General features: G+C 35.7%; 1 protein-coding gene across 5 annotated transcripts in view; it reads left to right on the top strand.

The window, feature by feature from the left end:
- The window catches only part of Pde1a (phosphodiesterase 1A), a 385,391-nt gene that overhangs the window by 138,242 nt on the left and 230,475 nt on the right, over positions 1–16,674 (top strand). For all 5 annotated transcript variants that reach the window (XM_076865510.2, XM_076865512.2, XM_077110267.1 and 2 more), the window contains one exon: positions 3,343–3,456. In XM_076865510.2, the coding sequence (XP_076721625.2) occupies positions 3,343–3,456 (114 nt within the window). The remainder of the gene's footprint in view (positions 1–3,342; positions 3,457–16,674) is intronic.

Raw genomic sequence — 16,674 nt, forward strand, 5'->3', positions numbered from 1 at the left:
ATTAACAGCTTGATATCCTGACCACTTCCATCTTTCATCTCAGCATTGTTCCTTGGGTACCTTCCTTTGTGATCCTGGATGGCAGCTGGACATTTGGATAGCTCCCCCTCATTCTAGACCTTAAGTCATGGGCAAGGGATGTGAGAGGACTCCTTTTAGCTGAGTACACCCTCTTCAAAATAATTGTTCAGAAAGTTTTACACAAAAACCTCCATTCACATCTTACTGGCCAGAATTTAGTCACTTGACCATACCTATCTCCAAGAGCCTGGACAGTGTTGTTTTTGTTTTTCTTTAAGTGGAAAAAAACTGCTAATTCAAATTAAAATAGACTGCAGCTACTCAGAAATAAAAGCAGGTAATCATCTGAAGTTTCTATTTTTTCCATTTTTTTATTTAAATAATTTGAACTGATATATAAAACCACAAAAATATATATTTATGGTGTATCATGTGATATTTTGATGGACATACATTATATAATATTAAAATCATAGCTATTTCCTCAAATATTCATCATATATTTCCAGTGAAACACTCAAAATATTTTATTCTTACTTTTTAAAACATACAGTACATTATTATTATTTATTGTCATCCATTATTATTTACTATAAATAGCACACCAGAACTTCTTACTCCTACCTAACTGTAATTAACTATCCACTTAAGGACAGTTCTTCTCTTCTTTTCGTCCCCTCTACTCTAGGAACTGTCACTCTACTCTCAACTGCTAAGAAATCAAATTCCTCATATTCCCCTTAGGAGCAAGATCATGCAGTACTTGTCTTTCTGTGCTGGGATAACACTGGCATGGCACTGGCATAAAAACAGATACATACACCAAGGGACCAGAACAGAGAGCCCAGAATTAAACTGATGCATCTACTGATGTTTGATTTTCAACAAAGGTGATAAAAACACACATTGGAGAAATGAGTCTTTCAATAAATATTGCTGAAAAATTGTATGTCCACATGCAGAAGAATAGAACCAGACCTATGTTTCTAACTGGTTATAAAAATAAACTTCAAATTTATTAAAGATATAGATGTAAGACCTTAAACTATGAAACTGCTAGAGGGAAACAGGTGAATCAGGACATTGGAAAAGGGCAAGGATTTTTTGGATAGATCCTAAAAGCACAGGAAACTAAGCAAAAATTGACAAATCGGATTCATAAAACTAAAAGGCTTCTGCACAGCACAGAAATAATCATCAGAGTTGAAGAAACAACCTACAGAATTGGATAAAATATTTGTAAACTATATGTCTGACAGGGGCTAATATGTGGAATAGATTAGGAACTCTCCAAACCCAGTAGTTTTAAAATGGGCAATATACATAAATAGACAATTCTCAAAAGAAGACATACAGATAACCATACACACAAGTATATGGAAAAATTGATCAACTTCACTAATCATCAGGGAAATGAAAATTAAAACCTCGTTCTATTAAGAATGGCTATTGTCCTTGAATCTAATGTATGAAATATGATATGTCAAGAGCTTTGTAATGTTTTGAACAACCAATAAAAAAAAAAGGAAAGAAAAAAAGGAATGGCTATTGTCAGCTGGGCATGGTGACATATTCCTATAATTCCAGAATCTCAGGAAGCTGTGGTAGAAGCATAGAAAGTCTGAAGACAGCCTGGATAGTTTAGCAAGACACTGCCTCTAAATAAATGTATGTGTGTGTGTGTGTGTGTGTGTGTGTGTGTGTGCGCACGCGCGCGCACGTGTACAAATAAATAAACGAATAAGCAAAAGGGTTTGGATGTAACTTAGTGATAGAGCACCAAAATAAATAAATAAATAAAGTACTGGTGAGAACAAGGAAAAGAGGAAAAGGGAACCTTTGCACACTGTTGGTAGGAATTTTAATTAATACAACAACCATGAAAATATTATGAAGTTTCCTCAAAGAATTAAAAATAGAATCACCATATGATCCCACACTCCCACTACTGGGTATATATCCAAAGGAAATGAAATTAATATGTAAAAGAGACATCTGTGTTCTATGTTTTTTGTAGCACTATTTACAATAACCAAGAAATGAACATAACCTAAGCATCCATCGACTGATAAATGGAGAAAGAACATGTGGCACATAAACACAATGGAACACTAGTCAGCCATTAAATGATCGATATATTAAGTACTTACAGTTTTTAAAGCATATCATACAACCAAGTACAACCAAATGGTACTGTTTCCTGGATAAGAAGTTTTAATCTGGCTGTGGCTTTTTCTCATGGAGAAATAAAGTGTCTTTTATAGGTGGAGGAATGTCAAATACCTGCTGAAATTCCTAACTTGTCTTCATACCTTAGGCCTCAACATTGGAAATCATCCAAAGCATATTGTCAGAAAATCTGTTAAGTTATCTCTAAGCTAGTGCCTAAAAGTAGATATACTCTATTCTCTCTTTGAAATACCTTAGAACAACAGTGGAATTAAGTTCCATTTGGCAGTTCAAGAAAGCAGATCAATCGGTTTCACATTGCTTATCAATGGCATATAGATAGTAAGGAATATAGGTTCCCTTTGTGTTTGGTGTAATGCAGTATTTTTGATTAACAATTTACTGCATAGAAGTATTTTACACAGTATTTTTGATTAACAATTTACTGCATAGAAGTTTCCAAAACATTATTCAAGTATTCTGTATTACCTCTCTATATTAGGTATCAATGGCTGCATAACAATATCTCAAAACTCAGTGGCTGAAAAAATAAACTTGATTATCTCACTGTCTGTCTCTGTAAATCAGGATTATAGACATGAATTTGCTGAGTTCTATACTCTCAAACTCCTCTGTGAATTGGGGCACATCATTGCATCTGCAAAAATTGAGAGAAAATGTTTTTTGTTTTGTTTTGTTTTGTTTTGTTTAGGTTTGCCTTAGGTTAAAAAATATCACAGTAAAACCACTGCATATACATATATATTTTTTTGCTTGATTATATTTTCTGAACTTTTGCCTTTCATCTTGGTTTTCATTGCTGTATACAGTGAACAACAGTTACTGTGGCAGCCAGAAAAGCACTCTAAACAGTCCCTTAGGGCCAACTCCAAAGAAGCAGAGACTCCATACTCTAAAGTCTACCGATAGGAATATACTTTCGTGAGTGTGTTGAATATGTCATCTTGAATTTTCAACTAGCTACCTAATATTATTTTACAAAAGAAAAAGAACCCTAAAAATATTTATATTGTATGACTTAGAAATAGGTGTGTGGAAAGTTTTACTTAATTTGTGTTTAATATTATGCTATTTTCCATAGTTATAATATATCGCTCTAATTCTTTCTCTTTGGCTACTTTTCTGGAATAGACTAAGATGCCTAGTGAAGCAGCTGGAGAAAGGTGACGTGAACGTGGTGGACTTGAAGAAGAACATTGAATATGCAGCATCCGTGCTGGAAGCAGTTTATATCGATGAAACAAGGTGAGTCCAGTCCTCACCTCCTCTCTCTTTTGTCCTCATTCTCTCTCCCTTCTTCATTTCTCGGTCTTGACCCTGCTTCACTCAAACAACAATTGAACATATCTTAATATAAAACCAAAATCAAAATCTTATTAAAAATTTATAGCTTCCTTTTGATTTAGTTAATTAACTGGACTATGATTCTTTAAAAAAAAAAAAAAAAAACATGTACTTTGATCCAAATGGTTTAATACAACAAAAATGTCAAACAATAAATTTATAAAATGAAAGATAATTCATTCTCTTCTCATGCACCCCTACCTTCAATGTCCCTAGGTCTAGTCTTTAAACATCAGAGACAGGTGTAGCCTTATATTGGTTTTCACTCAGGTAAGAAATTTTCCTCTAATATCAGAGTTACTTCTGAGAAATGGCTCTGACATGCCCACATGCTCACGCTCATGATTTCCTGGAGGGCTTTGTGAAGCTCCAAATATGTCACCACCCAAACCCAGCCTCATAGTTAGCAGACTGGTAAGGAAATTAGGAGAGGGAGATTCATTGGAAGAGGGTTATTATCCCAGTGCTGTGGCTCTCAGCCAAGCCACTTACCCTCCAGGGGATGTTTGGCAGGCCCAAGAGATTTGCCCAGTGTCTCTTGGTGTTTACAGAGTGCTAAAACAGGGTCCTGACTCTCAGAAAAGATAAAGGTGACAGTCAACTGATGAGAGCCTCCCGTGAATTCAGAGCTAAGAGGGAACCTGCAGCGGGAGAGAGATAATCTTCCAGAGTTTGACTCAGATGAGGTACTCAGACTTTTCAAAGCCATGATGAAAATGGAATAGAGGTCTTTTGAAGTAATAAAGAGTACCAGCAACAAATGATGAAAAGGAAGGATTCTAGGGTGTTTTTGGTAAAAGAATCAGGGTAGAAACTGAAAATTTCAGCCAAAATATCACAGAACATAAAATGTTTAAGGTGCCATGAACATGTTCAGGTGTTCAAGAGTACTGAGTTATCGCTGAAGGATCCACAAAAGGTCTCTAGGAGAGAAAAATAGCCTACATTTGGGCATTTGTTACATAGAGACAGCAAAAGTATCAGTCTAGTAAGACCCTCGGCCCTATTATTCCCTGTCTGTCCCACCACCTTGTTGAACAACTAGAAGCAGTAGAGTAGGGGCAGGGAATGGATAGTGAACACCCTCCATGTCTCTTCCCTTCTGAAGGTATCATGCCTGAGATTGGGGAAGGTAAGAAATGTTAAACTAGAGGTGAGATTGAAGTTTTTATTTATCTTTGTGTACTGGACTTCACATAAACAATGGGTAATATTGTTTAATGGGTAATAAAGACAGGATTCAAAAATCAAAATAATACAAAAGGTTTCATCAGTCTTGCCTCCACCTTAGTCCCCAGCTAATCTCTTATTATGTGATATATGACAAAATTTTATTTTGATATTGTCCCTCCTTCTTTCATGGAAGATAGTATAGAACATAAATGATCTTTCATTTTGCTTTATTTTTTTTCCCACTAACTAAGGCAACAGGGGGATCTTCCTGCATCATGTTTTGATCTTTTTTATGCTCAACCACAAAGATTTTCACTAATAATGACAGAAGACGGCCATAGCAAAGGCTGTGCTCACAAGTGGTTCTGCTTTGGTCCCCAGAATAGAGTTCCTCTGCCAGAGCATGGTTTAGAGTTACAAATTAAGGGGGGAAATCAAAGGAACACTTTTAGATTATAAATTCTATCTAGAATTGTTTTCTCTGTTAAATTTCACTGAATAAACACAAATGTATATGTTTATTCTAAGCAAACAGAGATTCAAAATGTGAATTTAAAAAATCTAATATTGTTCCTTTAATTTTTTTGTTCCTTTATTTTCCTGTGTGCTCTTTATTGTTCATCAGTTGATTGGACTTAACAGGCTTCACATCTCTTCATTCTGTCCTTGGCCAGACATTTCCTTTTATATTTATTTATAAAATTAAGGAATTTCTGGACTGAAGGTAAAACTCAGAGGTCGAGCACAAGACCCTGTGTTCCAAACCCAGCACTGCAAAATAATACCTAGTCCAAAAAAAAAAAAGATAAAAGGCTTTTACCTTCAAGAATTTTATATATAGTAATAAAATTATATACATATATAATAAAATTCATCTTATAATGGCAATGTTAACTATCTGGTTTTGCCTAAGAATCATGTCTTTCATTTGACAGATTATTACATGCTATGCTTATTCATTTTATGTTATATTTTCTTTCTCTGAAAATTATGACTCCATGAATATTTTGTTAATGTAATTTACCATGAACCCTAACTCATTTAAACATGAATTATGTTTAAAGTATAGTCCTTTTTCATTTGAAAATTTCTATTTTGTAGGAAAAAAAAGGTTAAGCACAATGTTTAACTGCTTCATGGTAGAAATTTAATTTGGAGGGGAAGATTGCTTCTTACCACAAAACATCCCAGTTCCTAATGCCAACCACATCATTCCCAATTCCTACTTAAATGACAAGAAATGTTTCGCCCTTTCATTTTAATACTTCCATGACATCATCATTTTTAAACTGGATTGTTAATAACAGCCCATATTTATGCCATCTTCAAAAGGCTCTTGTTTCATTACTTCACATAGTTTCACCCCAATCCTCAATATTATTTTCTATATTTTACTAATGAGAAAACTATAGATCATTTAAACATCACAACAGTTCTATGAGATAGAAATTCTACTATTACCATTTTATATATAAGGAAACTAAATCACATAAAAGTTAAATAGCTTACTCAAGAGAATGAACTGAAGAATGAGATTAGGACCAGGGCAATCCAACTCCAGAGCCTAGGCTACTAAGCACAATTCTCATCCCCATCCCTTTTGCAACATTTAACCAAAAGTGACTGACTGGAAGTTTGACGGACACTCATGTGCTCTCAAGATCTTGAGACTTGGTGGGTGCAGATAAAGTTGTATCTTATCTGTTTCCAATTTTGCCTTCAGTGATGACATACTGGTAGCTTGAAATTGGCTTTGGTGGGATATTAACACCATGGAAAATGTCAAACGCAACATGCAACATCATTGGTTTTCCCTGGAGAGCCTGTTAAACATTTACCATCATGCCACAGGCTAGACCTAAGATCCCACCTTAAGAGTCTTCTGAGAGCCCAGATTTTATTGCCAAATATCAGTTTAGAAATTCTTAGAACACACATAGTTTGATTTCCTATACCTACAGTAAGACACATAGCATTAAACTGAAGATGTTTCTATTGAGATATGCATAGAATTATTTTAGTGTCATTTGCCTTAGGAATATTACTAAAATAAGGATTGTTTAAAAGGAGTACGGCTTGAGAAGCATTTAGTTGATTTTTATTTATATTTTTATATCCTGTATGGCTTCCGAAACTTATTTAAAATTAATTCAGTGAATATTCCAGAAGTGTTGCTTGAAATTTGACTGTATTGAAAAATAAAAGATAAAAAAAATAGAGGTCAGCATATAATAATACTGGGTAGAACATAAATTATTAGTTTAAAACATCCTGATTTATTTATTTATTTCTCTTCTTATTAAATATTAGTGACTACAGTTTTCAGTTAAGAAAACAAAACAAAAATTTCTCTTTAAAGATGATTTTGGTGAGAAAAATAAAAACAGTTTCTGACAAAAATTAAATTCTGACCTTTGCAGAGATTATAGCACAATTCCCTCGTGAACGTGAACATTTGTTGGTTTTTTAAAAAGACATTTTCATATGCAAATGCCAATATTTTATGAGTCTTCCTTTCAGATATGTCCCTAGAGGCTATTATTTTCAAAGTCGCACAGTTGTAATCCAGAAACATGTGGCCTAAAAAGAAAAAAAAAAATCCATTCGTCCTTATTTGGATTGGGACACTGCCAAGCAAAGTAGCATCCTTGGCCTCCCAGAGAGTTGACTGGGAGATGTACTTCCAGAGATGGATATTATGCTTACTGATATCTTACAAAAATAATATATAACTTCATTTTGTTTAATGTGAACCAACCTGTTTTAGGATTACATGGTTAAAAGAGTACAGACTCTGGATATTGAGAAAGAATAGGTTGTTCAACAACTGGATCCTCCCATAAATATTCTCTTTCTTGAAGGCAGTTAGGTTACTTGACGTCTGTAATATCACACTTTATCATCTATAAAATAAGGACAATGCCCACCTCCAGGGTTGGCATGAGAATGAATGTAGTACAGTGCCTGACAAAATAAAAGTTAGATCATAGCCATTATGTTTGTTGTAATACACTTTGCATTTTGGGGATATATAACATCTTAAGATATTAATTTATACTTCCTATTAAAGATATCAATTAATTTCCTGATAGTAGTTTTTTTTTAATTTGCTTATTTATTCTAATTTGTTATACATAACAGTAAAATACATTTTAATTCATAGTACACATACCCAGCACAATTTTTCATTTCTCTGGTTTTACATAAAGTAGAGTCACACCATTTGTGTCTTCATACATGTACTTAGGAGTAATGATGTCCATCTCATTCTACCATCTTTCCTACCCCCGTGCCCCCTCCTTTTCCCTCCCTCTCCTTTGCCCTATCCAAAGTTCCTCCATTCCTTCCATGCTCCTGCCTATCCCCACTATGGATCAGCATCCACATATCAGAGAAAACATGTGGCCTTTGTTTTGGGGGGACTGGCTTACTTCACTTAGTATTATATTTTCCAAATCCATCCATTTACCTTCAAATGCCATGATTTTATTCCCTTTTATGATGAATGATATTCCATTGTGTGTAAATACCATAGTTTCTTTATCCATTCATTTACCGAAGGGCATCTAGGTTGGTTCCACAGTTTAACTATTGTGAATTGCGCTGCTATCAACATTGATGTGGCTGTGTCACTGTAGTATGTTGTTTTTAAGTCCTCTGAGTATAAACCGAAGAGTAGGATAGCTTTTTGATCTTGAGAAAATGAATTCAGTTGGGCTCTAGTTGCCAGGGAGTGAAAGCAAAGCATAAAATGATGGAAAATAACTTTAATACAGAGATACACATTCTTATAAAACACCCTCAATCAACTAGTGTGTCTTAGTAAATCTAAGGGTCCTTAATCTGGGGATAGATTATCTCAAATAAGAATGAGTTGATGTTAATCACTACTGCACAAAGTTAAGTCTGGAAGAAATTAAATGAGCTTCAGGGCATCTTGGAGGATAAGAATCTTGGAATCATTGAGTTCAGGGACTTACCCAGGAACCTCCACTCATTCACCAAATATTTATTGAGTATTTGTGGCATAAGGACCAATTATAATTTTGCCAAGAAACAACAAGTTCGAGAGAGAGAGAGACAGAGAGAGAGAGAGAGAGAACAGACAGACAGACAGAAGAACATTGACAAATTTTACATGAAAACACCCAGCAGAACAAAGGAAGTAACATGGAATAAGGATTTGGAATCATGACTACACTTCCAGGTATTTCTTATTGTGAATGTATTTGCTCTCTGGCAAAGCTCTCCCTATCCATTCTTAAATATATGGCTTCTGACAAGAGGACTTTAGATGAAAAATGTCTGGAACATGCTAGATACATGGACACTGAAGCTCAGAAATATAATGCCAATGAGAGATATAAATTGGGAATTATAACCCAGGATTCTCACTTTTTTTTTCAGGACCTTGTACATGCTAGGCAAGTGCTCTGCCACTGAGCTAAATCTCCAACCCCTCAGATTTTTTTTAAATGTCTTTAATGTCTTTACTTTGTTACTAATCTTTAATATTTGGAGCTCCTTTGCAATTCAGATATGTTGACATCATATTATATCTCAAAATCCTAAAAATTTTGAGAATGTCTAGTGAAGCTTTACTTATTTCACCAATCTGTCCCATCACTTTCCTCTGCTGCCAGCTCTTGCTCCAGCTACTGAACTGTACCTGTGCAGGTCCCTTCTTTCCTTCCAAATTCCATCTATCTATAGACAGCTCCTAAAAGTTAGCTGAAGCCTTTCCTCCAGTTTCCCCAGTTGAAGCTAAAAGCAGTTGCAAGTTTTGTAACACCTACTGTAGAGGCTTTCAGAACCCACTACTCAAACCCTTGCACATAGATTTTCTATCACCCATCCCTCAGCATTCCCTAAAGTCTGATGCACCTCTCACCTCTCACAGAAACCAGTTTACTATTTCCTGTGGAAGTCCTTTCAACATGTTTTCCTATTCTAAGTTCAGCTTCTCAAGGTCCAAGTCCCAGATAAAGAAAGGGAACAATCAAAATTAATGTCAAGTTGGACATTCATCTCCCAGGATCAATAGTTGTGCTAATGGAATATGCAATTTAAATTCATATTTAGAAAAACAATGACAATTTTCTAAAGGATACAGAATCTTCAGTGATCAACTGTGTTCACAGTATAGATGAGCTTGCATATTACTGTTCAAGGATGTTTAGTTTTTGGAATCTTATTTTCTTCATATTATATATGCCAGAGCAAAACCTTTACTTTATCATAAAAACAAGAGCAGTCTGCACAAAGGTAAAATATATCTCTGTAGAGTATGATAATTTTTTGACTTTTCAAATGTCTCTCTTAAAACCATTGAGATTTTAAAAAATTCTTGGAGTTCCTTATAGAAAGGAGTTACAATGTTACATTAGCAACTGAAGTCCAGGGTGAGATGCAGAGTGGGAGGGCAGTCAAGGACAGGCAGAGGGTTCAGGAGGAGACAAGTACATAAGGGCAGGCATGGAGCTATCAAAAGTGAGACTTAGAATGGATACAGAAGCAGGTGGCATATCTAAAGAATGTAGAGTGGCAAGTTAGCAGAGAGCTGGGACACTAAAAAGGGTAAATCAAATGCCACAAGGAGAACCAATGTATGTGTGAGGAAATTACTGATGCCTGTAAAGTGTAGTTTCAGTAAAGAGAAAAAGCTACTTGCCATATTATGGTAGTTTAAGAAATAAGTGGGGAAAAATATCTTTGTGAGGTAATTAGTATTGATGAGTTTTCAAGAATTTACTAGTAGACAAAAGAGCAGAAATAGAGCAATCTATTAATGGGGACAGATGCTCGAAGAAGCCTTTTCTTATTGTGCTTCATGTTGGTTGTAGAATGAAAGGCTGCAATCTGCAGCCTAGAAACAGAGATAAAAAAAAATCTGGAATAAAAAGGGGGAAAAGTTTCATAGATTAGATAAAAGTATCCTTGGGAAGCTATCTAGAAAAATGAAAAATGGTCATAGGTAGGAAATACAGATGAAGATGGTGCTAACTAGTGCTCAGCCAAGGGTCTTTAAATAACAAACACAGGTAGCACCGTAAAACAGGAAAGTTTAGTTAGTGTTTCACTTCTCAGCATATGAAAGTGCATCTGTAATTATGGCCCATGTATGAGCAATGGGTTGCAAAACTCAGAGATCCATGTGACATGGAGAATGAACTCATTGTGTGTAGTCACTACAACCTGCCCATCGTGATGACATTAACTCAGGCATGCTCCTTTGACATTTAGAGTCAGAGTATGAAAGAGAAAAGGAAGAAGAACTGAATTAATGAACAGTCTTTATGAATATTTCAATTTTAAATGATAGGAAACCGAACCAAGCCAGCTTCAACCTAATGATTAATTTAGTGGTTCTCACTGCTGCCTATAGACATTGGTTGATTCAGGGCACAGATGATGTCAACAGATCAACCTTTCTTTTTTGCTTGCTCTGGAAGGTTCTCCTCTGATGCTCTGAATTATAGGAAGGTGGTGGCAATATTTCCAAGCTTCATATCCTCAACCTGTCAAATCCAGCAGGAATAGAAAGGTTTTCTTTCCCATAGGATCCAACAAACATATTTTAGGTTTCATTGCCTCTAGTTAGGTAATATGCTTATCCTTCAAACAATCATTGTGTCCTGGAGAATTGGATACACGAGTTCAGGAGTCAAGCATCCCATGAGACACGTATGAGGTCACTTCTATTTAAATCACTTGCCTACACATTGAGAATGGAGGAGAGAGCTTTCCACAAAAATAACAACTATGTCCTTTTTACTGTGAAAATGCAAGTGTTTATGTCAGTACAAACAAGGAGGCCTGGATCAGGGTTTGTGGGGCATGTTGAGAAAAGCCCTTGACTGGCAGGTCAGCAGCTCCTGCCTGGCTTCATTCCTGATCCTAATTAGCCTCTAGGCAAAAGATTTTTCTTTTCTCTCTAGTCATTGCTTTTCTAACATGGAAGATGAAATCTCAATCCCTTTCTGTTCTGCAGTCCTATAGTCTTTTCTATGGTTGAAAGTCCCTTGCTCAGAAAGTATCCTGGCCACCAGGAGGTTGGTTGGGGGAAGCTGCTTATTATTTGCTTATTGGAGGATCATTTAAAATATGGGCTCTTATATTTTTTAGATTGTTTTTTTCACTTGGAGAAGACCCTGAGATAATCAGTTTGAGAGAAATGTGCTAAGACATTGCTGGAACTCAGTGAATCCTTAAAAAAGCAAATTATAAATTTTACAAATTCTATGCTTGTGGTGTTAGTTGTGGGGAGGGGCTGCTGTTTGGAGTGCTGCTGTGTGTATAGGCTCTTCTCACCCTGTAGATGGAGTAGGAAACCAGGCTTAGGAAAAGTCACTTTAGTTTTGATTGGGTTTATATGTTCTGTCTATATGTGGCATGTTATTTCCTACAAGATTTCAGAAAAGTTCTCATTAAGGACAAAAAAAATCCTTATATTAAATAAGATCTCACTATTGTGATATTTTTGAGTCAGTAAAATATAAATGAATGTTTTCTGGGTTTGAAAAATGTTATTTTAAATACTATTCTTTTCTATGGTGACATTAACAATGAAAATTGTTTGATAGTTATATCTAAGGCAACATATTATGCAATTTGCCAATATTACTGCATGTAATTCTCAAAAAAAGTCCATGAATGAGATACTCATATTTTTCCACTGTAAAGTTAATAAATGCAAGGCATAAAGAAAGTAAGTAACTTGCTTAGGATCATATGATTATTAAATGTCCAAGACAAGTTCAAATTCAAATGCAACATGCCCAACATTCATTTTTGTTTTCTCCATTGTCAACAAAACCTACTCATTTAAAAAAATGAAAAAAAATCTATCTTCTTTTGAGAGTCCAACCTCAGCACCAGACTCAGGATGGGTGAATACTAATTGATTTAAACCAGTTATCAGTCTCGAGTTTCCCAGCCAGTGAGTTTAGACATTCACATGTGATACAATTTTAGACAATTGGAATTGTCTCCAGGAAAGACTGATAGGGTCATTGCCAGAAGGTTTATTCTCCATAGAAAAGGCTGTTGTGAGAGTATGATGCTTGAAATTGATATAGCCATCTTGCTAAAAGCATAAAGCCAAACCTAATATTAAGCTTGATGATATAGAAAGATGAAGGAAACCTGAGTCCTTGAAAATGTTGTTGGACTGCTGATTTTAAAATTCCCTTACTGAAGTCAATCTACCTTTAGGTTTTTTAAAATAACATAATTTCTCTGTTAAGCCACTTTGACTTAGGTTTGGTGTCATTTGTCATTGAGAGCATTCTTCTGGCCATGTAGGCCTGCCTTGTTCCAAACCCTTCAAACCCATGTTCTTAATTTCTAATTGCTCCAGGGAGTCAGTTTATCCTAATAATAAATCAGTACACAAATGTTTGGTTTCTAAAATAGCCACTTAGAATTCATAATTTATTTTTTCATAAAACAAGGTAAGAAGTTGATTAGATTTCCAAGGTAGCCCACAAACCACATTGACCCCATGGCACAGCCAAATAACACCAATGGTACTTGAGCAAATATCAAGTACTGGAAATCAGATACCTAAGGTTTGTTTCTCATTAGGTGAAAGAGAATTTCCTCATTCTTTTCTACATTCCATCAGCAAACCTGGTTCCAAGATATGTGCTACCTCTGCCAGCCCTCCATCTTTTCTCTTATCTCCCCATCAGTCTCATCTGAGTCAGCCCCATGTGTGAGGCTGTCTCCAGCCTCTGTCTAGACCACCAGTCAGTTTTTCACTGGCATCCTGCTGTCCTACAGGTCCACCTAGGAGTGGGATAGGGCTCTCAGCTCCCTTCCTGGAAATTTATTTGGATGTGTTATTGCCCTCCTAATGGTTTTCTTGGTTTGGAGGTCAGACAGGATTCAGTGTCCCCTCTTCAATTTCTCCTGCTTCCCTTTCTGACCTCTTTTCATTAACCTAGGGAATCTCTGGATGATCACTAGGTTGGAAACTTTGCTTTGACTGATTCATTGTCTGACATTTTCTTTGCCTGGGCCTTTCCTCTTTTGATGAGACCTAGATTTTGAAAACCAAAAGCAAGAGTAGGACTCTTCTTATCCTTCAGGTAATGGTGTGTCATATATAGTCATATATAACTTGAATTGGTGAATATATATATATATATATATATATATATATATATACACATAGGATCATAGGGTAACAGGAATATTTTTAAAAATTATTTTTTGATGTCATCTTTTCAGACATGAAGCAGAATCTGATGCAAAATATTAACATATTTTACAGTTGCATCAAAAGAAACAAACAAAAGTGGCATTATTCCTCATCTGGAATAAATACCTAGCTACTAGAATAATACCTAACTATTGCAAATATCTTAATATTTTAAAAATATGTAAAACTGGAGATTCTGCCTATTTTTATACTTTTATTCATTTATTCAATAAATATTTATGAAAGATTCTCCATATACACTGATACTTATTTTAGTATTCTTTTTAGCTACTGTTAACTCCTTGCCATTATCATCTCCACTAGTTTGGCCTCATGGGCCTAAAAAGAAAGATATTCCTTATCTTCCCTCATGTTTCTGCCTTCAGAAGATATTCTACTGCTTTCTGGCACTCATTTTTCACACCTGCACAGTTGAGAAATTGACTTTTGTATTTTGAAATCAAGTGTCATGCAGATAATTCCCATTTGTCAAGATCAATATAAAAGATTCTTCAATGAAGATGCCTTCACAGGGATTCTTCCACATGTCTCTTCCCATGTCATTCACCAAAACTGTCCTCACTCACAGTAAAATAATGAACACATGCAAATAAGTAGTGCCGCTATGTTCACATCATACAAGAGAATTAAATCATAATTTCTGAGCAGAGAGATTTTATTAATTGTCAAGATGTGAATGGAGAAATAGGGCTGTTCTCAAATGTTAGTGTTATTAGAATCACCTGGAAGGCTTGATAAAAATAGTGTGCTGGGCTCCACTCCCAGAATTTCTGATTCAGTAGATCTTCATTGATGCCCTTGAATTTCCATTTCTAACAAGGTCCCAGGGACCACACTTGGAGAATACTCTTCTAAAAGATGTCACAATGAGGCTACAAAGGAGAGATACAGAGAGAACATTAGAACTTTGATGGTTACAAATTTAATGCGTTATCAAGAGTGTAGTTCAGTATTTCCCCAAATGGTGTAAAAGATGATATTGGGCTGAAATGTCTTCCTTACCCTGCAAAAAATTCTATCATGAATAGGGATATTGAACAAGGGCTACTATATTGGAGATTAGCTGTGCCTCACAGCAAGTTTTGGGGACAGGGATGGCTGGTCCTGACCTTTGTTCTGCGGTACAGTCACCTCTTACAGGTTTGTGTGCAGTCTCCACAGTCTCTCTTATGCAATGGTAATCCACATTAAAAAAAAAAAAAAAAAAAAAAAAAACTAAAACAAAACCAGAGAAAACATTGATCAGATTTATCAAATGACAGAAAAAGGAAAGAAACTTCTTTAAAAAATAGAGTTATTAAAATAAATTTATAAGTCTGCCATCTTAAACTGTTTTTGAAACAAGAAAGGGAATAAATAATAAATAAACATGCTTTGATGGTGGCCTGGTAGAGTATATTTAAATGTGCTTCACATTCAGAAAGTACATTACTGATAAAAGACATGGCATTTCAAATGTATTCTCTCTTTCATACATTAAATTTATTGTACTTCAAAGTACCCTGAAATTTTGCCACCAGATATATTTCTCTGTGAGAAAATGATTGAAATATCAGCTTTGGAAATAAATCTAAACTTCCCTCATCCAAAATTCCCTATTGAACAAAACTTCACTATGATTTTTTATACAATTTATTTGATTTTTTTTTTTTTTATGTGGTGCTGGGGATTGAACCCATTGCCTCATGCATGCTAGGCAAGAGCTCTACCACTGAGCCAAAACCTCAGCCCCTCCACTATGATTTTTAAAAATTAATTATTTATAACTCTGAATTTCCAGGCAGAGATGAGACAGAGAATAATAATTGTTGGTATCATTATTAACTGAACATGAAGGTAGCCTGGATACTTTGTAGGAAAAACATGCATTTGAGGTGCAGAACACCTCAGTTACAGATCCAGACTCCAAAACCACAGACATCAGCTCAAAATCCAATATGGCTTCTCCTGTGAGCAGGTCATTTAAGAGGCTGAACCTCGAATTACTTATCAGTAAAATAGATGTAATGATAATTAATATTTACATCTTCCTCATGGTGCTTATGAGATTAAATGAGTGAAAATTTGTCTCCTTTCCTGCTTCATAGTATAAGCAATAAAGTTAGCTGGGGTCATTATCTGTATCTGTCCTCAGATCATTCTGAAGCCTGGTTGAAAGGTTGGTATTATCGTAGGTTTTTTTTTTTTTTTCCTCTTTTTGGGTACAGAGTTGGAAGATAGGGTCCAGACACCTCAGAACACAGATATGTTAATAAAGAAATAACAATGGATTCCCCTGTGAGGGAACCGCTTTTGCAAAAAATCTTTCATACTGCAGACAGACAAACCTTTCAATTCCCCTAGCTATGTTGGAGAGGCTCCACAAGGAGGCTGCTTGCAGTACACAAGTTCAGTTTCAGCCTTAACCCTGGGCCAGTAGTGCTGCTTCCCTGAACTGCACAACCCCACTCAGGATGCCCAACAATGGCCCTGTTTTGGTGCATTCCTCCCAGGGGTAGATAGGGCTCCAAAACCAGCAACCTAAAACCGATGTCCTTCTCCCCTTTCCAGTTAACAGGATCTTGAAATTTCCTGCCCTGTTCAAGGTGCTCCTCTATCATATTTTGTACACTGGGACCCTGGAATTCCCTATTTAAAGGTCTTTAAGCCAGGCTCCCCTAAGTCTAACTGAGCTTCCTTCTTAGGTCTTTCTTTGAAGAGGTCCTGGGTACTACTGTTTG

The sequence above is a fragment of the Callospermophilus lateralis genome, chromosome 9 (assembly GCF_048772815.1).
Source record: "Callospermophilus lateralis isolate mCalLat2 chromosome 9, mCalLat2.hap1, whole genome shotgun sequence".
NCBI classification, from domain to species: Eukaryota; Metazoa; Chordata; class Mammalia; order Rodentia; family Sciuridae; genus Callospermophilus; species Callospermophilus lateralis.